Raw genomic sequence first — 22,464 nt, forward strand, 5'->3', positions numbered from 1 at the left:
TATGACCCCATCTCATTGTAGTTCCATCGTCTGCAGAAACAAAAGTAGGTTTGTTTCCATCTTGGTTAGGTTCTGAATGAACTTTAAACAATGTTTCATTTCTATATGTTTTCTTGAAATTTAACCTTTTATTTTCACCGAGTTCATCCGAAGATTGAACGTTAAATGCTCGTAAGTAAAAAGGGTTGTTGTATTTGTGTACATTTTTTTTTCAGTTCTTCCATTCTATGCTGGATATTTTCATCTGGTGTTGGAGTCTTTTGTATGTCGGCAAACATTTTTCGATATTCTTCTACTATGTCAGCCGAATTTTTTTTAGACTCTTGGAAATATTCCATATTCTCCGCATACTCTTGTTGAGGGTCAAGATTTTTCGGCTGTTCCAAATCTTCATCTAGTTCTGTGAAGTTAGTTTCCAAAGGAAGGACTTGTTCGTTTCCTTCAGGCTCTTCTAGCTGTTGTTGCTGAACTATTTCTTCCATGTCTGGTTGTATCTGAACTTCTTCCTGTGGAGTTTCTTGTACCTCATCTGCTGGCATTTCATATATTCCGAGACCGTTTTCAACAATTTCCCTATCTACGTCATCCGCATTCATAAGCTTTTGTTCTTTCGTTCCGTCTCTATTTTTTACGCGTTTCATGACGAAAGTTGAATTGTCATTTAGCTCTGACATCAAATATCTCGGAGTAAATTCATCCATGTCATTTGGATGATATGCTATTAAATCATATCCCTTAGCGAGCTTGTATTTTCCAGGTTTGAGATTATATCCGTTTTGGTGCTGAGCCATAAAGCTAAATAGGTTCGGGTCAGTATTTCCATCCTTGAACTTTCCAATAGCTTCTTTATATCTGTCACTAAAGTCAATACTATCTGGGAAACCACACTCTTCTTTAAGCATTTTTAAGAATTCTTGGTTTCCTTGTTCTCTACTTCTTTTATGTCCTTGCTCTGTTTGTGGTTGTTGTTGTGCTGGATTTTGAACTGTTGGTTGTTGTGCTGGATTTTGAACTGTTGGTTGCTGTGCTGGTTTTTGAACTGTTGGTTGTTGTGTTGGTTTTGGTGCATGCCTGTGTCTGTGTCCATGTGACGATGTAAATGTTCTAGGTAGTCCTGGTGCAGGTGCTTCTCTTGGAGGGTTTGGTGGTATATAAATTCCACCAGCTGGCACATATGTTCCATCTGCAGCGTAATGTCCTACCTGACTTTTCGTTCTTAAGAAAGCATTTACTAGGTCTGTTTTGGTCTGTTGTAACTCTTTTTCTTGACTTTTCACAACAGTTGCTCTAACGGCGTCATAGGCACTTTGAACTGCCTGTCTCGTTGCTGCATCTGTTATTTTCGTCATATTTTGTGCTACTTCTTTTAACTCTTTGTCGAAACCTTCAGACTTCAGTTTCTTTCCAGATGAGAAGTCGTTCACTTGTTTCACCTTACTATGAAGAGCTTCGAAGGCGTTCTTAAAGTCAGCATTTGTTAAAGCTTCATTTGAACTGTCTTCATCCGCTTGTATTTTTGTCCTTATTGACCCTATAAGTTGGGCTGCTTTAGCGTTGGCTTGGGCATCTAACCAGTCATTGTTAGCTTTTATATATTCTGCGCTTTTCATTGCCTTTTGCATGGCTGCGTCGTTATTTTTACTTTCTTGTGCTAAGTTTTCATACTGTACGGTTTGGTTTTGCAACTGTAAAAGTTTTTCTGCCTTTACAGTTGCTTCAACTTCTTTTTTATACTCATCGCTATCCATATATGTCTTCAGGGCTTTTTGTTTTATCTCTTCATCTTTCAGTACTTTATATCGAGTAGTATGGTTTTTCAAATTTATGACATCTTGTTCCATTTTTGCTACTTCTGCTGCTTTTTCTGACACTTTTTTCGCATATTCCTCTGTACTTAGTTCTTTCAGTTGTTCTTCTTTCTTCTTTTTCTCTACGTTTAACTCATTGAGTTTCTTTGTGTGTCTGTCATATTCTAGTTTCTTTTCGTTTTCACTTATTTGCTTCTGTATGTCTATGTTTGACTTTTTGACATCTGTTATTTGATTTTTGAGTGAACTCAAATTCATTTGACTTTGAGGGTTATAAGCTGTTCCGTCTGCAGCTCCACCATAGCCTGCCATTTTCGCTAAAAGTGCCGCTCTTAAACCTCCACTCTGTGCACCAAAAACTCGGTTTAAAAGCATAGGATTGCTTGACATTTGTTGCAACATAGTGGGGTCATTCAGCATTTGTTGTTGCAACTGTTGTTGTGGTGTCAGTTTTACTTTTGGATGTTTCAATGCTCCCTTCCTCTTACGTATATTCTTACGTAGCTTACGTGGCATTTTAAGTGAAGTTAAAAAGCGGCTTTTGACAGATGTTTTATTGTGACTTCTTCGTAAAGACTTTGTTGAGATTTCTTCGTAAATGACCCAAAAATAATGTTTATGTTAGAATGTTAGATCTAACATGTTTTCTAACACGTTTTCTAACATCGTAGAAAACATACAAAACTCATGAAATTTACACCCAAAAATAATGTTTATGTTAGAATGTTAGATCTAACACCTTTTCTAACATGTTTTCTAACATAAACTTTATTTTTGGGTCCTTTACACTCATTACGAAGAAGTCTTGACAAAACATTTACGAAGAAGTCATGAAAATTCAAGAGGTGAAAAAAGAGGTGAAAAAACGTGTTAGATCTAACATTCTAACATAAACTTTATTTTTGCTGTAAATTTCATGAAAATTCAAGAGTTTTAGACCATGTTAGAAAACATGTTAGAAAACATGTTAGATCTAACATTCTAACATAAACATTATTTTTGCTGTAAATTTCATGAAAATTCAAGAGTTTTAGACCATGTTAGAAAACATGTTAGAAAACATGTTAGATCTAACATTCTAACATAAACATTATTTTTGGGTCCTTTACGCTCATTACGAAGAAGTCTTGACAAAACATTTACGAAGAAGTCTTGACAAAACATTTACGAAGAAGTCTTGACAAAACATTTACGATGAAATCTTGACAAAACATTTACGATGAAATCTTGACAAAACATTTACGATGAAATCTTGACAAAAAAGTCAACGGCTGGTCGGCTGGGGTTCGGTCCTCCTCTTGGGTCTTGGGAAAAATTTCTTATGGGCTAGAGGGCGCAACGCGCCTGGAAGCCCTCCGAATAAAAACTTCATTTATACTAAACATCTTCAGGGCTAGAAGGCACGAAGTGCCTGGAAGCCCCAATACCTTTTTTTTTTTTTTTTTTTTTTCTTTGAATTAAAAAAAAAGGTAGTGGGGCTTCCAGGCGCGTTGCGCCCTCTAGCCCTGAAGATGTTTAGTATAAATGAAGTTTTTATTCGGAGGGCTTCCAGGCGCGTTGCGCCCTCTAGCCCATAAAAAATTTCTGAGGACGAGCCAGCCGTTGACTTTTTTGTAGAGCGCTCAAAATAGTATAACTTTGTCCGGACAAGTAAGGGTCTATCGTCGCTACAGGAAAAGTTACGGGCGTTCCAAGGAAGTATACTTTGAGAAGCCTTTTTCCCCTTATAGAATGAGATAAGACGGTTATTTTACAAAACTGACAACACTTTGACCGAGTAGTTTTTTGTGCTGAACAAAATGTCATATAAACATCTGTCAAAAACCGCTTTTTAACTTCACTTAAAATGCACGTAAGCTACGTAAGAATATACGTAAGAGGAAGGGAGCATTGAAACATCCAATAGTAAAACTGACACCACAACAACAGTTGCAACAACAAATGATGAATGACCCCACTATGTTGCAACAAATGTCAAGCAACCCTATGCTTTTAAACCGAGTTATTGGTGCACAGAGTGGAGGTTTAAGAGCGGCACTTTTAGCGAAAATGGCAGGCTATGGTGGAGCTGCAGACGGAACAGCTTATAACCCTCAAAGTCAAATGAATTTGAGTTCACTCAAAAATCAAATAACAGATGTCAAAAGTCAAACATAGACATACAGAAACAAATAAGTGAAAAACGAAAAGAAACTAGAATATGACAGACACACAAAGAAACTCAATGAGTTAAACGTAGAGAAAAAGAAGAAAGAAGAACAACTGAAAGAACTAAGTACAGAGGAATATGCGAAAAAAGTGTCAAAAAAAGCAGCAGAAGTAGCAAAAATGGAACAAGATGTTATAAATTTGAAAAACCATACTACTCAATATAAAGTACTGAAAGATGAAGAGATAAAACAAAAAGCCCTGAAGACATATATGGATAGCGATGAGTATAAAAAAGAAGTTGAAGCAAATGTAAAGGCAGAAAAACTTTTACAGTTGCAAAACCAAACCGTACAGTATGAAAACTTAGCACAAGAAAGTAAAAATAACGACGCAGCCATGCAAAGGGCAATGAAAAGCGCAGAATATATAAAAGCTAATAATGACTGGTTAGATGCCCAAGCCAACGCTAAAGCAGCCCAACTTATAGGGTCAATAAGGACAAAAATACAAGCGGATGAAGACAGTTCAAATGAAGCTTTAATGAATGCTGACTTTAAGAACGCCTTCGAAGCTCTTCATAGTAAGGTGAAACTAGTGAACGACTTCTCATCTGGAAAGAAACTGAAGTCTGAAGGTTTCGACAAAGAGTTAAGAGAAGTAGCACAAAATATGACGAAAATAACAGATGCAGCAACGAGACAGGCAGTTCAAAGTGCCTATGACGCCGTTAGAGCAACTGTTGTGGAAAGTCAAGAAAAAGAGTTACAACAGACCAAAACAGACCTAGTAAATGCTTTCTTAAGAACGAAAAGTCAGGTAGGACATTATGCTGCAGATGGAACATATGTGCCAGCTGGTGGAACTTATATACCAGCTGGTGGAACTTATATACTAGCTAGTGGAACTTATATACCACCAAACCCTCCAAGAGAAGCACCTGCACCAGGACTACCTAAAACATTTACATCGTCACATGGACACAGACACAGGCATGCACCAAAACCAACACAACAACCAACACAACAACCAACAGTTCAAAATCCAGCACCACAACCAACAGTTCAAAATCCAGCACCACAACCAACAGTTCAAAACACTGCACCACAACCAACAGTTCAAAACCCTGCACAACAACCAACAGTTCAAAACACTGCACAGCAACAACCACAAACAGAGCAAGGACATAAAAGAAGTAGAGAACAAGGAAACCAAGAATTCTTAAAAATGCTTAAGGAAGATTATGGTTACCCAGATACTCTTGACTTTAGTGACAGATATAAAGAAGCTATTAGAAAGTTCAAGGAAGGAAATACTGACCCGAACCTATTTAGCTTTATGGTTCAGCACCAAATGGGATATAATTTCAAACCTGGAAAATACAAGCTCGCTAAGGGATATGATTTAATAGCATATCATCCAAATGACATGAATGAATTTACTCCGAGATATTTGGTGTCAGAGATAAATGATAATTCAACTATCTTCATGAAACGCGTAAAAAATAGAGACGGAACGAAAGAAGAAAGGTTTATGAGTCCGGATGACTTAGATAAGGAACTTTTTAAAAACGGTCTCGGAATATATGAAATGCCACCAGATGAGGTACAAGAAACTCCACAGGAAGAAGTTCAGATACAACCAGACATGGAAGAAATAGTTCAGCAACAACAGCTAGAAGAGCCTGAAGGAAACGAACAAATCCCTCCTTTGGAAACTAACTTCACAGAACTAGATGAAGATTTGGAACAGCCGAAAAATCTTGACCCTCAACAAGTGTATGCGGAGAATATGGAATCTGTCCAAGAGTCTAAGAAAAATTCGGCTGACATGGTAGAAGAATATCGAAAAATGTTCGCCGACATACAAAAGACTCCAACATCAGATGAAAATATTCAGCATAGAATGGAAGTACTGAAAGAAAATGTACACAAATACAATAATCCTTTTTACTTACGAGCATATAACGTTCAATCTTTGGATGAACTCGGTGAAAATAAAAGGTTAAATTTCAACAAAACATATAGAAATGAAACATTGTTTAAAGTTCATTCAGAACCTAACCAATATGGAAACAAACCTACTTTTGTTTCTGCAGACTATGGAACTACAATGAGATGGGGTCATAAAGCTAATCCGGATAGGTGGTTCATAAACTTACAACCTCAATTCCAAGAAGTTGTAGACGCAATGGAAGTGAATGGTGAACCAGATATGGCTGGTATTTTCAGCGCGGCTTTAATGCCATTGAAAGATATGAAAGATGCAGATATTTTGGACCAGTATGAAATGAACATGGCTGATGGAAATATAACACCTGACGTTCTAGAACATTTATCTCAAAGAACTACACAGAACCATAGAGATGGTATATTTGGTGAAGAGTTTAGAAAGAAAGTTAGGGAGAGAGAAGGAAGAGAACCTATTGTACATGACCTTGCAAACGAAAGTTTGCAAAATGTCATAAAAACTTACTTTGCAGACAATGAACTGAGAAGGGATGAATATTTAAGAAAACTCAAATGGACAGTACCAAATGAAATGTTAGTATTGAAAAACATGTTCCTTGACAAAATAAAACCAACTACAGAAATAAACGACGCAAGACTGAAAGATTGGGTAAAAGCTTTCCCATTCACAAAAGATATAGTTGGTAACATGGAAAGAAAACCAGAATGGCTACAAAAACATATATTTGGAAACGAGCTTATTCCATATGGACAAGCTCTGTTTGAAGAGCTTGAACCGGAAACTCAGGAAAGAGTCATGCAAACAATACGCGAAGACTCAAATACAAACTATGGCAAAATCTTTCTAGGATATAGGTTACCTGAGATGGGCGACCAGAGCCCAAAGGCAAAAAGGACATGGGAAATTTACAACATACTAGGTGAACATGAGGCAAAGATGCAACAACTTGAAGCAGAGGGCAAGTTACCAAAAGCGACACCAAAGAAGAAGAGAATAGTAGAACAAAGTGAAAGTAGTGAAGAAGTAACTTCATCTAGTGAAAGTAGTGGCAATGAAGGAAAAAGAAGAGTTAAAGATTCAGTTAAAAACTCAGTCAGGAAGAAAGTAAAGCTTGGTCCGAGTGGGTTCTATTATGACACATAAATTCAACTATTCTATATTTTTACCCATATGAAATGTACGCCGCTCAGAATATAACGCCAACAGTTTTGGATGCCATGAACGGAAATGTTTCCGAATGGTATAACGAATGCGACAATGCCATTAGAAGGTCAGAAATAGTTCCTGGAACTTACGAATATACAACTGCTGTTTCTTATGGAAACGTAGGTGAGTTTGGAGAAGGTTCTTCAACAACAGTAGATATTGCTTGCGACAGGTTTCATATTATTTCTATTGACAACTCATTCTTATACGTGGAACAAGACATTGAAATAAAACCTTCTTCCAAGTTGTCTGACAAGAAAGGTTGCAATGGAATTTTCTATGTCGGATACCAATATGCTCCCGAAGTTTTCATGGGATATAAGATATATTCTAACTCTGACTTAGTTCAAACAGTAACATGGGCAAACTATGAATGGTTCGCTTTGAGAAACTCAGTACAACCACAAGCTAGAGAACAAACAGACCAGTATGCAACTATTGAGAAAATAAGAAGACTTGACCCTAACGTTCCAGGAGTTTATGTTAACCTTTCTGGTTCAGATGGAACTGCTGCCACTAAAGTAAAACTGAAACTTAGAGTTCCTTTGTCATCTTTCCTCATCTTCAGGTTTTTAAGATACTTGCCAAACTGGGCAGGAAAAATTTCTATCGAACTTACTCCAAGCAAAAATAACTTAGTCATTGCACCAACACAAGACCCATTCACTCTTACAGACGTAAAGGGAACAAATAAAACGTCATTCGCCGAATTTTGCAAAGACAAAGTTGACTTAGACTTTGGTTTCTTAAACCTCAACACTGAAGTAAACTATTATTTCAATGCTGCTGGAGATGCTTGGGACCCAGTTAAGTTTACATGCGAAAAATTTGAATGCAAGAGAATAGAAAGCAGACTTGCAGTCTATATGTTGGACCCAGATATTTCAAATGCTTTAGCTGCCAAATATATTGCAGTTCCACTTATGTTCCCTATACACCAAATATCTGTCAAAGACTTTGCAGGTGAAGTTGGAAACCAAAGTGCTGACCCAGGTGCAAGAACAGATATTGCTTTAACAACTGCAATGAAACATGCAGATACTATGTTTGTACTGTTCAGACGAACTATAAATGACTATTCTTGTTTCTACAACCCTGGTATTAAATATCATATAAACATAGATGGCAAATATTATCCAAGAGAAGAATATTCTACAGTTGAGGATATGAGGTCATACAACTTGACATTAGATGCTATGAACTTTAACAACAACTTCACAACAACCATTAACCCTGAAATGCAAAGTTCTATTATGCCATATGTGAAAGTATGGACTCATACAGGAGGTCAAAAAACTCAATATACAAATGGAGACCGTTCAAACTTTTGGCTTGGCATTCCATTTGCTGACTCAGAAGACTTTATGGGTGGTATTTCAACTGTTGGTACTGTACAAATACAATATACTGGTGACAGAGACGGTCCAGATGAATTGAGAGCAAAGAAGTTTACAAAACCAATAGCACTTTTCACGGAAGATGCTCTTTTGAAGATTCGTTCGATGAAACCTGCTGGGGCTCCTCAGATTGGCATAACGACAGCTTCCATCGAGCAGATTTTGGCAGCAGGTCAGTAAGTTGTTCTTGAACTGACTTCTCTCCGTCAAATATTGACAGTACACCAGTTTTGACATAATATTGTATTATAAACTTACCTTTAGAAATATCTGTAAGTTTTGAAGTTATATTTTTGTCTGCTTCAAGAACTTTCACCATTTCAGTTATACCAACTTTCTTTGCTTTATGGAAATATTTTGGTTCAGCAAATATTGCTATTCTATAACATTTACCATTGTTTGTATAAAGAACTATTCTGTCAATGTATTTGTATTGTTTGTGTGTGTAAACTTTGTTCTGCTTCAATTCAAAGAGATATCCGAATACGTCCATCTTTTTATTCGAAGTAAAATGTCATTTCCGAAAAATAGAAGCGTGAGTGTTTCAAAAGGTTTAATGGCGGTGGCAGATGTGAAGTTAAATTCACCAACTCAAACAAACAGTCAAAGTGTTATTGTCAATGTCAAAGACAGAGATGTTGAAGTGGGGAAACCATACGAAGACGAAGATGGTATAACAATTGTTCCTGTAAAAGAACCAACATATCCTGAAGTTAGCAGAGACTTAAGTTCTGTTGCAGATATTCGAAACGACTACCAACAACTGAAAGACAAACTTCAAACTCAGGAGAAGATTTGTCAAGCTTTAAGTATAATGTTAAACTTGGTCGAACACAACCCTGTAAAAGTGAACTCATATGTCATTGCACCTCATGAAGTTTTGAAAGAACTATTGAAACTTTTGACAGAGGCAGACGATATAAACGTCAAAGAAATAGAACCCGACATTAGTTGCTGTGGTGTTTCATATAATGTCATTGACAAGATATACGTTATGAAAGGAGGTGAAACGTTGAACTTAAAATATAGTTTCCCAGACGTCATAAAAATATTTGACGACCACAACATTTCATTAAAGTTTATTTGCTAAGTAAAAATGTCAAAACTTCTTGAAAGATGTTTGAAGAAAAATAATATAGACTTTATTTCATGTAAAGGACTTTACACACTTTTGAACGATATGAAAGACCCTGTTTTGTTTGTTCGTGTAGACAAAGGAAAGTTCTATGTCTTTACAAAATATTTGAACTTCTTAGACAGAGAACTTCAAGAAACGCCATGCGAAAGTTTAGATGAAGTTCTTCTCCACTTTCAGAAAAACTTTTAAATATATATAAATGGCAGAAGACATAATGGTTTATACTATTACGACTAAAAACCCTGAGTCATATAATTCTATAACAACAAACTTACAAAGTCCTCAAGGACGATATTGTAAACTAACCTTAAACACAATGACGACTAAAGCCTGTTTTGCTCTTTTGACACCAGAAGACTTTATTGTTGTGAATGGTAAAAAATACTCCTTTGAAGATACTTACTCAGATATACCACCAACAGGTTTTGTTGACTTATTTAATACTTTAAGTACGGGTGTAACATGTGCTGCAACTAGAGCAGGTTTCATTATGTTTGGATGTCCGACTGAGTTTACTATAAACGATATGAGCTATAATACAAAACTTATTTCTGGTTTTTACTACCAACAGTTTCCTATAACAGGAAAAGGTGTCATACAAGGAATGTCTATTCCATTGACATTAAGCACACCAATCTTATATATTGTTTCAAACTTAGGTTCAAAGTGTTATTCGAATGTCGACAGAAACTATTATGACCAAAAGATACTTATGCGTAAAACAATACTTTCTCTGCTGGTTTGCCTATTGTTCATTCGAATGCAGAATTTTCAACCTTAGTGAACTCAAACACTTTGGCAAGTATAACGTTGACATTAGTTGACGCAAACTTTGTTCCTGTAAAACTTTTATGTCCTATGTATTTGTCAATGACGGCAGAAAGTTTCGAATTGGAAGATGCAACTGGTGAAAGTATTGTATTACAAGAACAACTTCAACAACAAATAGCTCAAGAACAACAAATGCAACAAATGGAACAACAAAGTCAAGAATAAAAAAAATATTATTTTTTTTTATTTTTATAAAAATGTACAGAATAGATGTTTCAGATTTTTATGACTTCCAAGCATTCAGAAATATGTGTCCATTTCGAGACTATAACAAAGCAGTCGAGAATTTGAAACGTTTAGTCATTTATGTCGACTCTGCCCCAGAATGTTATGTTATGAAAGAATGGGATGTAGTCTTTAACAAACCTAAAGCGACAATAGTTTCAGAACAAGAATGTAGACAGAAACTTAAGAAAATAAAAGTCGTACAAGTTGGAATGAAGATGTTAGATGCTTGGGATATCTTATTGTCAAAGTTAGAAGATTTTTCAGTTCGTGGTATAAAGTTCTATACACCTTCTCCAAACTTCTATTCTATCTTCACTGGATATAAATACGAACAAGTAGAATGGAAAGAAAATATTATAGAAGCTTGGTTAGACCATGTCAAAGAAATTATATGCAATGGAAACGAAAAGGTTTATGAGTATATCTTATGTTGGTTTGCAAACATCTTACAACATCCAAGTGCTAAAAATGAAACTGCTCTCATTATAATTGGAAAACAAGGAACAGGTAAGAACACATTCTTTACAGATATCTTGTGCAAACTGTTAGAGGGCTATTCGAATCCGAATATGACAAACTTAGAAAACATCTGCGGTAAATTTAACTCTTCAATTGAGAATATGAAACTTATAGTTTGTAACGAACTTCAAAGTATAGATACAACAAAAGTTTTAAACTCAGATGCTTTGAAGAGTCTTATAACAGACAAAGTTGGAGTTGTTGAAAGAAAGTATAAAGACCAAAGAGTTTGTGAAAATGTTGCAAACTTCATTATGGTTTCAAACAATGCTGTTCCGATGAAGTTAGAAAGTTCTGACAGAAGATATGTAGTTGTCAGAACGTCAGAAGCTCATATGCAAGATACAGAATATTTTGACGCTTTGTCAGAATGTTTGACATCTGACTTTTACAACCACTTGTTCTCATACTTTATGACATTAGATATTTCTAAGTTCAATCCAAGACAAATTCCACATACCGAAGAGAGACAAACATTGTTAGAAGCAAACAAGAGTGTATATGAACTGTTCATAGATGAAACTGACTTTGTGTCATTAGATGAAAGGTCATTGTACGATTCGTATAAACAATATTGTCAAGAATATGGTTATATGACAGCGTCTAAACGAACATTCTTGGCAAATGTCAAAAGTCTTTTAGATGTTCAGAATGGTATATATACAAAGAAAAATTTTTCTGAGTAAATTTAAAAAAATATATTTTTTTATCCGATAGAAAAGATGACAAAATTCATCTCAGTAAACAAGTACATGTCAGGACTTAAAGAAGAACTAGACCCATTCACATATTTGAATGTTTATTTCTACCATTTTGAAAAGTCTTCATTCAGTAAAGTTTGGAACATCGAACCAGTTAAGTTTAGGGCTGTACAAGATTTAAAAAAACATTGCCGGGTTACCGTAGAGGCCTAAAAAAATCGCGCCTCGGCGGCAAGCCGCCTCGGCATTAAGAATGCGCATCTAAATTTTTATATGTCCTTCTTTCTTTTATTTTTCCCTTCCCTTTCTTTTCTTTTTCTTTTTTTTCCCTCCTCTTGCTCTCATTTACCTTTTTTTTCCTTTTCTCATCATTTTTCAAAATTTTAAATTTTTATCAAAAATCTTGCCTATAAAAGCAGACTATGGAACCTTTTAATGCCTCTTAATCAATATTATACAGCATAAAGCATATTAAATGAAAGTAATTACGTATAAATTTATTTTATTATCTTATTTATTAATTCTTTAGCATGTATTGTTTAATATTAACTTTTCTGTACATTAAATATGATATCTCCAAAGTATGAATGCCTTGTAACGAAACGAAAACTTAATTTTATGTTGAATATTTGTCACAAACATTAGATTATTAAAATATATGTTGGATATCCCTTAGTATGAGACTTCATGACTCTTGTAGTCTAACGTGAGCTTTGGATTGCAAGCTCTGTGGTTAACGAACATAAATTAATTGTAAAGTTTTCAAAATTTTTCATCGTTTCTATCAGCATCTATTTTTCCTTTAAAATAATATATTTGTATGAATACAATATTTAGTAATTTTTTTATTTCCCATAATTTCATTCAAAATTTCAGAAAAAATTAATTTCTATTCAATATTATTTCAGCTTCAAAACACTTCATTCTTATAGATGTTGATTCACTAAAGTGTGATACTCAATGTCTTATTTCAATGAAAATTGTTCTGCAAATTTATTTCACTTTTGACCTCACTTTTTCCGTAATTCAATTTTTTACTTTTAATATTTTAGATCTTCATAATATCATTTGAAAAATTAACCATATAAAAAAATCAAGTTAACAATTCACTTTTTCCGTAATTCAAAAATCAAAAATATAAATAATATATCTTTTTATCAAATATTATTATTATATTCTATGAAAAATGAGGTCCGGAAATTTTGCGGATTCCCGTAACTCAATTTTACGGAAAAAGTGCAGTAAACTATTCAAAATACGGGAAAATTGGTGTAAACTAATGATTTTACGGTAAAATCACGGAAAGTCCCGGAAGAATATATGTGCCTATATGAAATTATACAAAAATGAATCAAACGCATTTTAAAAGATTGTTCTTGTATTATAAATGCTATTCGCAGATTTATTAGTTGAAGAAAATTACCAAATTTTTGCCGATTTACAAAAAATGATTTACAAAGCATATTTTTATAAGGCTTTAAAAATCTTTAAAATGTGACCGGTGACGGAAATCCATGGTAACCAACCGCGGTTCCCGTTTGGAATGCCATAGTTAAGTTTGCTATTGTGACTAAAAACGGTGCGAAATTTGAAGACTTAGACATAGAAGGTTTGTTAGCAGTCAAAGAAAGTTTTGACAGAAGGTTTTCAAACCTTAAAGAAGGCAAAGCATACAAACTTGTTATACCTTATGAACCAAAGAAAGCAGACGACTATGAATATTATGAGTCTAAAGTTGTAGAAGTTCAAGGTAAATTGGGTAAAAGGATTTTAGAGTCTAAGCCAGTGTTTGCTCCTAAAGAGGAAGAGAACATTGACATTGACCCAGAAATGTTCTAAAAATAAAATTTTATTTTTACATGTCAAATTTCTTTTTCTCTGGAACTGGTTCAGGTTCTTTCTTCTCTTCTTCTACTTTCTTTTCTTTCTTCTTCTTTTCTGGTGGAGTTATGTCAAATTTCTCCGAACCATATTTATGTAAAAGTTCTTTGTCCTTTAATAGCTCTTCTATTCTGTTTTCTATTTCATCTTCAAGAACAGCGCATGTGTCTTCTTTGCATTCTAAGAACTTTTGTTGGACTTCATCTTTCCAATCGGCGTCATCTCTGTCAACAAGTCTGTCATTGACAAATTTTAAGACTGCTCTGCTTAATGTTTTATGGTTCTTGTCATATTCCCAGAAACAGAACTTTAGAACAAATTCACCTTTCTTGTTTACACTATGTAAGATTTTATGGTCGACAGATGTTTTGCTGTCAAAAAGTTTGTCTCGAATATAGATAGCGAAATCGCTAGACATTTTCTAAAAGATAAAAATTTTAATTTTTCTAAAAATATGTTAGAAAAAAAGTTTGCTGACATTGACAAGAAATTTGAGAATGTTTTAAACAAGAACAAGAGGAAGTTAGAAAATGCTCAGATAAAACCTATACATGACAAGTTCTTATTTGCTCAGAATGGTATAACAGGTCTAATTGCACTACCTGGGTCGGGTAAGACTTTCACTTATCTTAAAATGGCTGCACAACAACAAGAACTAGCTGAGAAGAACCCATTCTATGAGTTAGTTGTCATTTGTAGTACTTCGGGTCAATTTGACCAAACCGTCAATTCGTTCAAAGATATTATAAAGAAGTCTAAGTTAGTATGTATAAAGGATACTGAGTTGTTAGATTGGATAAAGAAATACCAAAGAAGAGTTTTGAAGTATAATGCTATAAATGAGTATATAAATTCTAAGTTTAAAGACCCAAATGAGGAAATGCAGAGAATATTAGAGAAGAAACACTTCAGAAACAAACAGAAAGAGATAGAATACATTTCGAAGAAATTGCAATCGTACGATTGGAAAACGTACCCTCATAGATGTCTTCTTATCTTAGATGATTTCGCCTCTCATCCTTTGTTAAAGAACAGAGAACAAGATATGTGTCGAATTCTTAAGAAGCTCAGACACTTTAACATTTCAGTCGTAATATGTGTACAGACAGCCAAGAGTTTAAGTAAGGATGTTAAAAGAATACTTACTGACATTATACTTTTCCCCGGATTGTCCGAAGACGATTTCATGGAACTTATGAAAGAGTCCATGGCAGGTAAGTTTGACAGACATGAACTATGGGAGAAGTACAAAGTCATACAAGACCCTCATACTTCTTTCAGAATTCATATCTACGCAAACAAAGTTCAAATTGTAAAAAGTCAATAAAAATAAAGAGTTCATTTACTCTGCTTGTTTGAAGTTGTCAAAATACTCTGTTATTTTTTCCTTCAGTAGCGGCAAATCTTCTTTGAAGGTAAGTATTGTACAACCTTTCATATCATAGTGTGTTTGAGGTAACGTATCTTGAACTATTTGTTTCACATCTTCATTCGGTGTCATTGAAATCGGTAAGTTTTCGCGATAGAACCAATTTCTGTCAGATTTGTAAATCTTAGCAAGGTCGTAAAAGCTTTTGTTGTTTCTTCTGACTAAATGCAACATAACCATATCTCTGTCTTCTTCATTTTCCATCTCTTCAGTATATATCATATACTTATAGTTCTTTTCCTTTCCTTTTGGTACCGAACGTGGTATTCTTTTCTGAATGACTTCATCTTTTGCTTCAAGCTTGTTTTCCATCTCTTCACGTTCTTGTCTATGAATTTCGTCAAGAAGTCTGTAAATATACCAAGCATAACGAGGCGAAGCCCACATTGCAACAGCATTTACGAGAAGTCTATGTACATAATATCCTCTCAAACCGTTTGGCAATTTTTCACGATTTTCATAGAGTTTTGGCGACTGGGGTTTTTTACTTACTCGCTGTTCTTCACTGTTTTCATAGAGTTTTGGCGACTGGGGTTTTTTACTTACTCGCTGTTCTTCACTGTTTTCATAGAGTTTTGGCGACTGCGGTTTTTTACTTACTCGCTGTTCTTCACGATTTTCATACGGAATCTCTTCTCTCGGTTTTCCGAGGGAAGCAAGCATATGAGGAAATTCATGAAATTTGGTCATTTTTCAGCAAAAATAATGTTTAGGTGAAGAGGTGAGATCTCACCCGTTTTCTCACCTAATTTTTCACCCAAGTTATTTTATAAACGTTTCACATGGTAAACGTTATTTTTTAAATTTTGTGAAAACTCAACGGTTTGACACAAGCCATATGCCATTTTACTCAGAATTTTGTTGCTGAATTCAATAAAAATATATTTTAGGTGAAGAGGTGAGATCTAACCATCTACCCGACATTCTCGTCAAATACAAAAAAATGACACTTTTTCATTATATAACTGTTATTTTTTGACGAAGTGAAGGTTTGCACTTCGTCAAAAAATCCCTGAAATCATGTCTTTTATACAAAATAAAAAAAATAAATAAAATAAAACTAACTTTATTTTTTCTATCTTAAGGAAATTCATGAAAATTCAAGAGGTTAGAAAACGTGTTAGAAAACGTGTTAGATCTAACCTCTTCACCTAAAATATATTTTTGGGTCCTTTACACTCATTACGAAGAAGTCTTGACAAAACATTTACGAAGAAGTCTTGACAAAACATTTACGAAGAAGTCATGACAAAACATTTACGAAGAAGTCATGACAAATTCATGAGGGTGAGAAAACAGGTGAGAAAACGGGTGAGATCTCACCTCTTCACCTAAAATATATTTTGTGCTGAATTCAGCAAAAATAAATGGTTCATTTACTCACAATATTTTTGTACAAAACGACCCCAAACTTTTAACTTCTTTTCTGCAGCTTCAAATGCTATCTTAGCGAGTTCATATTCTCTAAATTCTCTCTTTAAATCTTCTTGTTCCCATTGGTCTAGTTCGTATGGAGAATCTCTATAACCATAACATATCTCACGTTCATGTTCTAATTGTTTTTCATGCATTTTCCTAACTTCTTGTTCGAACAAAGGTTTAGCATTCTCTACTGTATCTTCGAGTTCTTCTTCATCTAATTTCTCATGAACTTTCTTGTCTATGGAGTCCATAATATCTTTGACATAAAATGCATACTTTACAGAGCACCATTCAGCAACAAAATGAACGAGGTCAGGATGTATGTAAATACCTTTGAATTCATTTATAACGCCCTTAGTAAGCTCATAAAATGCTTGTTTTGAGGTTGAGCCACTTTTGGCTCGACCGTATTCTTTCATCCAAAACTCAAGAATTTCCTGCATTTTAGCACTATTGAGAAATCTGTTTAAATGGTTTAACCTTCCCGCTTCTCTTGCCATCTTTGTTGCATTTATATAACCATCCTTGTCTCTACGTAAGACTTCAATATCATTATAAGTGCCTTTCGTGAATGTTTCGCCATTAGATTTGTTCGTGAATGTTTTTGCTTCGACTGACATTTCTGTTCTTACATACAAAATAAAAAAAATAAAAAAAAATAAAACTAACTTTATTTTTTCTATCTTAAGGAAATGTCAAAAATTTATGATTTTCGAGAGTTTTAGACCATGTTAGAAAAGTGGTTAGAAATGAGGTTAGATCTAACCATCTACCTGACATTCTCGTCAAATACAAAAAAATGAAAAAAAATGACACTTTTTCATTATATAACTGTTATTTTTTGACGAAGTGAAGGTTGACACTTCGTCAAAAAAATCCCTGAAATCATATCTTTTATACAAAATAAAAAAAAATAAATAAAATAAAACTAACTTTATTTTTTCTATCTTAAGGAAATTCATGAAAATTCACGAGGTGAAAAAAGAGGTGAAAAAACAGGTGAGATCTCACCTCTTCACCTAAACATTATTTTTGGTGTAAATTTCATTGACTGACTGACTGACTGACGGCACAAAGTGGCTTAACGAAAACATTAATATATAAAATTCATGAAAATTCATGAAAATTCACGAGGTGAAAAAAGAGGTGAAAAAACAGGTGAGATCTCACCTCTTCACCTAAATTATATTTTTGGTCCGGGAACAACTTTCTCTCAATAGGGGCTGTAGCGTACTCTTTGCGTAAACGGTTCAGACCTTCTTCGAAGTCTTGGTCTCTCTTCGATTTGGACTGAGATTGAGATTGCTGGGGTGGAGCTTGCTGGAACATCCAAGGGTTGGGGAAGTAAGGCATAGGCTGAGGAGGGTAGTTCGGGAAGCCTTGTGGTGGGTAGTAACCTTGAGGTGGAAATTGGTAGAAATTCGGAGGTACTTGCTGGAACTGAGGTTGCTGAGGAGACTGTTGTGGTTCTTTAGGTTCCTCTGGTTTGGGAATGGACTCGGTTGGTGGGACGTCAGTCATCCGTTTGTGTCCTGTCGGATGGAAGAACTTTTCCTGTCGGATGGAAAAACTTTTCCTGTCGGATGGAAGAACTTTTCCTGTCGGAAGGAAATTTTTTTCCCTTTGTCCGGAAAATTTTTTCCTGTCGGAAGGAAAAACTTTTTCTGAAGTTCGACCAAAAAGTTCTCAATTTTCGAAAATTTGAATGGTTTACGGACGGACAACTGGAAGAGTTCTTCCTGTCGTCGGGAAAAATTTTTCCCTTTGTCCGGAAAATTTTTTCCAGTTGTCGGGGAAAATATTTTCCTGTCGGATGGAAGGACTCGGAATGCAGAAGGATTTGACGAGGGCAATTACTAATTGAAATTAACAACTGCGTAAAAGACTATTGCGCAAGGTCATGAAGCCCAAGGTCAAGTTCACCGCTATTTCTGGAAGGGCTGCCTTGAATCTCGAGACTTCGACTGGAATTCCAATTCAAATACCAGAAAACACTCCTTTCGACGACATAAAGGACGCCAAAGAGAAGCTCTTGTTAAGTTCTAAACAAACGTCCTTGGATAAAATACCAAACAAGGAGAACCCCTACCCATATGAAATTGGCAATTCAGTCTCTCTTCGCTTCTCGGGTCAGCCATTCTACATAACTGTGAAGGCGACATCCAACCAGTTCAGTAAACATCTCATTTTAACTTCACTTTTTTATGTTTTTTTGTGAAAGTTTTAAAATAAATTGTTTTCATGAGTTTTCTACGATGTTAGAAAAAATGTTATTTTCTAATATCTCACATTCAATACTTTTTCAGCACTTTTCCGTAGTTATATATGAAAGACAATTCGAGATAAAAGTCATAGTACAATGGAATAATATGTTGCACCATTTGTTGTGAACCAAACTTGAAAGTCAGAGAAACTGTTACTAGGTGGTTCGTAGAATTTAGAAGCAAAGTCATAAAAGTCCTTACCAATACATAGAAACTATTGTTGCTTGAACTGAAACTTGCATGACACATAACATTTTGAGGGTCAAACACGTTTCTATAAACTGTCAAATCTGCTGGTGAAGTATAAATTTAAATGGACCATCTGGTGGTAATGGTTCGTTCTGGTTTAGTAACCGAAGAAATTGTGCCAAGAACGTTTGTCTACTTTCCAAATAAAAACCTGTATCTCTTGGAGGGTTAATTTCAATCTTTTGAAATGAAACGGTGGAGTTCATCTTGTCATATTCTAGTTTCAGATAGTATGTTCCATTTAGTAAGAGTCGTATTTTCTCTGAATTCCAATAATATTTGTTCATTTGAGTTTGAAAGTCATTTAGAGTTTTCTCAAGACTTTCGTCTGAACGAACTGTAAAGATTCTCATTTCGTCAAATTTGTCTATTAGACCATCAGAACCTTTATACTGCCCATGAAATATACTGCGAACATAAATGCGTTAGTTCTATTTGAAAACAAACTCTTCTAAATCCTATTGCCTTTGCATCTGAAGGACTTTGAAGCCAACGAATTGGATAGTCAAACCTGTATGCTCGGGATGAAATTTCTTCATCTGAAATAGTCCTACCAGCATTTGTAAAGATATAGTCTAACGGTTTTTGTATCTGCTACTTTTGTTCTTTGTTTTTCAACCTGAAGCATTTAATATATGTAAAAATATATTGTTTTAAAATGGTATGCCATTTCATATTTCTCATCTAACAAACAAGTTTCCCAACGGTCTTCTCCAACAACTCAGCGTACATTTCAAATAAAATAAAAAATGTCACTTTTTTGAAAACGTTTTTACTTCATGCAATGTTTTATTTCTGTGCCGTCTTCAAGTATGCCCAATATTTCCTTTTCGATATTACATGAACTTCGGAAATACCTTTCTAGCTTAAAACAGCCCATCTTTTCACCGACCATTCCCATTTCAATGAGTTTGTTGTATCCTTCTTCGTTCGTCATGAGTGGTCAATGTTTCATAGTAAACCTTCACTTTGGATTTGACTTCGGAGAAGAATTTGTTGTAGTTGTCAAGGACTGCCTTTGCGAACTGAGGGTAAGACCAATGTTCGACAATAGGTTTTAATGTGGTTTACTAAGCCACTTTGACCTTGAGTGAATTCGTACTTCAAAACAAAAGGAGAAAACCTTTCAACAAAGTTGTCGACCTTCTCATAATGTTTACTCTTCATCTCTTTGAGGTTTTCTTAATGGAATATCCCCATGTCGAATTCATAAGCAATTTGAGTGTCATTGCAAGTTTGGTGTTTGAAGCTTTCCTAATATATACAGTGTTGTATGACTTTTCCAACTGTATAGTTCCTTCCGGGAACTCACCATCTTCGTTTGGAATTCAGTCGAATATATTGGACAACCTCATGTACGCAGCGTTAAGGTCGACATAGTATATCTTTTTCGTTTGAGTCGAACTTGTCACAACCAATTGGTCCAGTTTGTGGAAATTCAAGTGAGTCTCTTATCTTCTGAGAAACTTCTCCTGTTATCTCATAAACATCGTCGAAGCAATCTGTTTCATATAAAACCTTCTGACCTAACTCAGATGCTCTCCAATACAATTTGACGTCAATTGGATGTCTCAATGGAAGTTTGTTTATAGCATCTTGAAGTTCTTGCAACCTCATTGAAGTTCTTCTGGTTCAGGTTGGTATCGAACAATCCAACTCCTTGTGGAATTGTGTACTTCTTTTGTACTAGAACTTTGTCTGGAACAACTTTTGGTCTTGCTAACAATGAAAAGTTTGTTTCGTCTTTTGGTACAAAAAGTTTCTGTCAGCTTGTCATCTGGAATTGTTCAACAAACCTTTCTCGAAAAGAATGTTTACAGCTCTGACAATGTTGCACTTGCCTTTTCCGAACAATGGGTTTGTAAGACTTTCGTTCAACATGAAGTGGTTTGTGGACAATTTACAATCTTCAACCATGGTAAATTGAACTCAACAACATAGTCGTCATGTGAAGAACCTTTAGCTGTAGGTATGTTGACTCGGATATTGACATTTGCCAACGGTGCAATTTTTGCCAATTGACCTCTGAGAATGTACCTTGTCTTCACACATGACTCAAGATACTTCATCTTCTCTTCTGTAACAAGACCAGAGTTCCTGAGACATGTAAGAATGCAGGTTCGTTGACAATTGTTTCAGTTGAATTGTAAATTCCATACCTTGTCAAGTCAATGTCAGACTTATTTATGAACGGGAAGTATCCAGCATGTTGTCTGACTGCTTGAGGGTTAGGTTGGTACATTCGAACTTGAACACTTGCAATTCCTTCAATTGCATTCAAAATGTCTGAGTCGGAGTCAACCATTTGTTCTCTCTTTGTAGTCTTGAAAGCGTCAAGAAGTTTTGCGGCTGTTTGTTCATTGCATTTGCATAGTAAATGTGACCATCCAAATCTGTTATGGTCAATCTGAGATTGTGTCCTTTCTTATTTCCGTCTTGATTGCAGCAAGTACTCCATGAAGCCTTCTTTGTTCTTTCCTTCGTCAAAGTTTACTGTAAAGGTTCGACCAGATGTAATTTGACTTCTAACTTCACGGTACTTCTCATATGCATATCTTGTTCTTTCATGGGAGCATGTGCGTCTTCACCTTTTTTCCTTTTTCCTTCTCAAAGGATGCATTGTTCGTCATGTTTCCAGTAGAATCTGGCAAAGCCGTCGTGTCCTTCAACTTGAGGTTCACTAACATCGAAAGGCATGTTCATAAGACGTTCTTCTTCTAACCTCTCTAGTCTGTTTGGATAATTTGCACGTGCTGTTTCCAAATCCATTTCGTAGCGAAGACCAGACAATTTGTCATAGACTTTTATGGGTCTTCCCTTCCTATATTTAAACTTCTTCGAAACTCTCCAACCATATCTTTGTAACTCTGCTTTTATTCTAGCAGACTTTCTGTCCATTCTATATGGGGGCATTTTTATAAAAATAAAAAATATTTTTTTTCTTTACTTTACATAACCGCCTGCTGCCATAAGTCTTTGACGCCAACCCATACCAGCTAATGAAGGTTGACTTGGTTTAGTTTGGAAACTAAACTTTGGTTTTGGTTTATCTTCAGTTTTTGGTTTTCTTCTTCTATCGGTTTTTCGTCACTTTTCGGTTCCTGACTTTACTTCACTTGCAGGAACAGTTGTGTCGTCACATCTTCATAATATCATATGCCATTTGTTTTTTGTTTTCCTTTCAATTTTTGTGTTTGTTGTAAAGTTTTAGAATATTTCGACTCTAAGTCAATGAGATGTTCTATAATGAACTGTTGGTCAGTGAAGTAAAC

The 22,464-nt window shown here is 35.1% G+C and overlaps 12 protein-coding genes and 1 pseudogene across 13 annotated transcripts, besides 2 other annotated features; 8 read left to right on the forward strand and 5 right to left on the reverse strand.

Moving 5' to 3' along the window:
* Nucleotides 1–875: 875 nt before the first annotated feature.
* On the reverse strand, nt 876–1,841 carry TVAGG3_0822800 (kinase-related family; the record flags this gene model as incomplete). The annotated part of the gene is made up of 1 exon (XM_051248119.1): nt 876–1,841. A coding segment is annotated over one exon (966 nt), but the record flags the coding sequence as incomplete, so codon positions are not given.
* A 1,813-nt stretch (nt 1,842–3,654) lies between these two features.
* On the forward strand, nt 3,655–4,539 carry TVAGG3_0822810 (annotated as a pseudogene). Its single transcript has one exon. A coding segment is annotated over exon 1 (885 nt).
* Nucleotides 4,540–4,932: 393 nt separating this feature from the next.
* Nucleotides 4,933–5,181, forward strand: TVAGG3_0822820 (uncharacterized protein; the record flags this gene model as incomplete). The annotated part of the gene is made up of 1 exon (XM_051248120.1): nt 4,933–5,181. One exon carries the CDS (start codon nt 4,933–4,935, stop codon nt 5,179–5,181), a length of 249 nt encoding a protein of 82 aa, XP_051083595.1.
* Nucleotides 5,182–5,183: 2 nt separating this feature from the next.
* Nucleotides 5,184–6,002, forward strand: TVAGG3_0822830 (protein of unknown function, DUF4106 family; the record flags this gene model as incomplete). The annotated part of the gene is made up of 1 exon (XM_051248121.1): nt 5,184–6,002. A coding segment is annotated over one exon (819 nt), but the record flags the coding sequence as incomplete, so codon positions are not given.
* Nucleotides 6,003–6,011: 9 nt separating this feature from the next.
* Nucleotides 6,012–22,464: part of a mobile genetic element that runs on past the window's edge.
* TVAGG3_0822850 (protein of unknown function, DUF4106 family) lies at nt 6,246–7,070 on the forward strand (the record flags this gene model as incomplete). Its single annotated transcript, XM_051248122.1, has 1 exon — nt 6,246–7,070. One exon carries the CDS (start codon nt 6,246–6,248, stop codon nt 7,068–7,070), a length of 825 nt encoding a protein of 274 aa, XP_051083597.1.
* On the forward strand, nt 7,445–8,501 carry TVAGG3_0822860 (protein of unknown function, DUF4106 family; the record flags this gene model as incomplete). Its single annotated transcript, XM_051248123.1, has 1 exon — nt 7,445–8,501. A coding segment is annotated over one exon (1,057 nt), but the record flags the coding sequence as incomplete, so codon positions are not given.
* Nucleotides 9,087–9,620, forward strand: TVAGG3_0822870 (protein of unknown function, DUF4106 family; the record flags this gene model as incomplete). Its single annotated transcript, XM_051248124.1, has 1 exon — nt 9,087–9,620. One exon carries the CDS (start codon nt 9,087–9,089, stop codon nt 9,618–9,620), a length of 534 nt encoding a protein of 177 aa, XP_051083599.1.
* TVAGG3_0822880 (uncharacterized protein) lies at nt 10,937–11,932 on the forward strand (the record flags this gene model as incomplete). Its single annotated transcript, XM_051248125.1, has 1 exon — nt 10,937–11,932. The coding sequence occupies one exon, from the start codon at nt 10,937–10,939 to the stop codon at nt 11,930–11,932; it is 996 nt and encodes a 331-aa protein (XP_051083600.1).
* Nucleotides 12,109–12,301: a mobile genetic element.
* Nucleotides 13,803–14,246, reverse strand: TVAGG3_0822900 (uncharacterized protein; the record flags this gene model as incomplete). Its single annotated transcript, XM_051248126.1, has 1 exon — nt 13,803–14,246. The coding sequence occupies one exon, from the start codon at nt 14,244–14,246 to the stop codon at nt 13,803–13,805; it is 444 nt and encodes a 147-aa protein (XP_051083601.1).
* Nucleotides 14,283–15,155, forward strand: TVAGG3_0822910 (protein of unknown function, DUF4106 family; the record flags this gene model as incomplete). Its single annotated transcript, XM_051248127.1, has 1 exon — nt 14,283–15,155. The coding sequence occupies one exon, from the start codon at nt 14,283–14,285 to the stop codon at nt 15,153–15,155; it is 873 nt and encodes a 290-aa protein (XP_051083602.1).
* Nucleotides 15,171–15,920, reverse strand: TVAGG3_0822920 (KilA, N-terminal/APSES-type HTH, DNA-binding family; the record flags this gene model as incomplete). Its single annotated transcript, XM_051248128.1, has 1 exon — nt 15,171–15,920. The coding sequence occupies one exon, from the start codon at nt 15,918–15,920 to the stop codon at nt 15,171–15,173; it is 750 nt and encodes a 249-aa protein (XP_051083603.1).
* Nucleotides 16,634–17,299, reverse strand: TVAGG3_0822930 (uncharacterized protein; the record flags this gene model as incomplete). Its single annotated transcript, XM_051248129.1, has 1 exon — nt 16,634–17,299. The coding sequence occupies one exon, from the start codon at nt 17,297–17,299 to the stop codon at nt 16,634–16,636; it is 666 nt and encodes a 221-aa protein (XP_051083604.1).
* On the reverse strand, nt 17,787–18,200 carry TVAGG3_0822940 (uncharacterized protein; the record flags this gene model as incomplete). The annotated part of the gene is made up of 1 exon (XM_051248130.1): nt 17,787–18,200. The coding sequence occupies one exon, from the start codon at nt 18,198–18,200 to the stop codon at nt 17,787–17,789; it is 414 nt and encodes a 137-aa protein (XP_051083605.1).

Source organism: Trichomonas vaginalis, chromosome VI, assembly GCF_026262505.1.
Source record: "Trichomonas vaginalis G3 chromosome VI, whole genome shotgun sequence".
Lineage (NCBI taxonomy): Eukaryota > Parabasalia > Trichomonadida > Trichomonadidae > Trichomonas > Trichomonas vaginalis.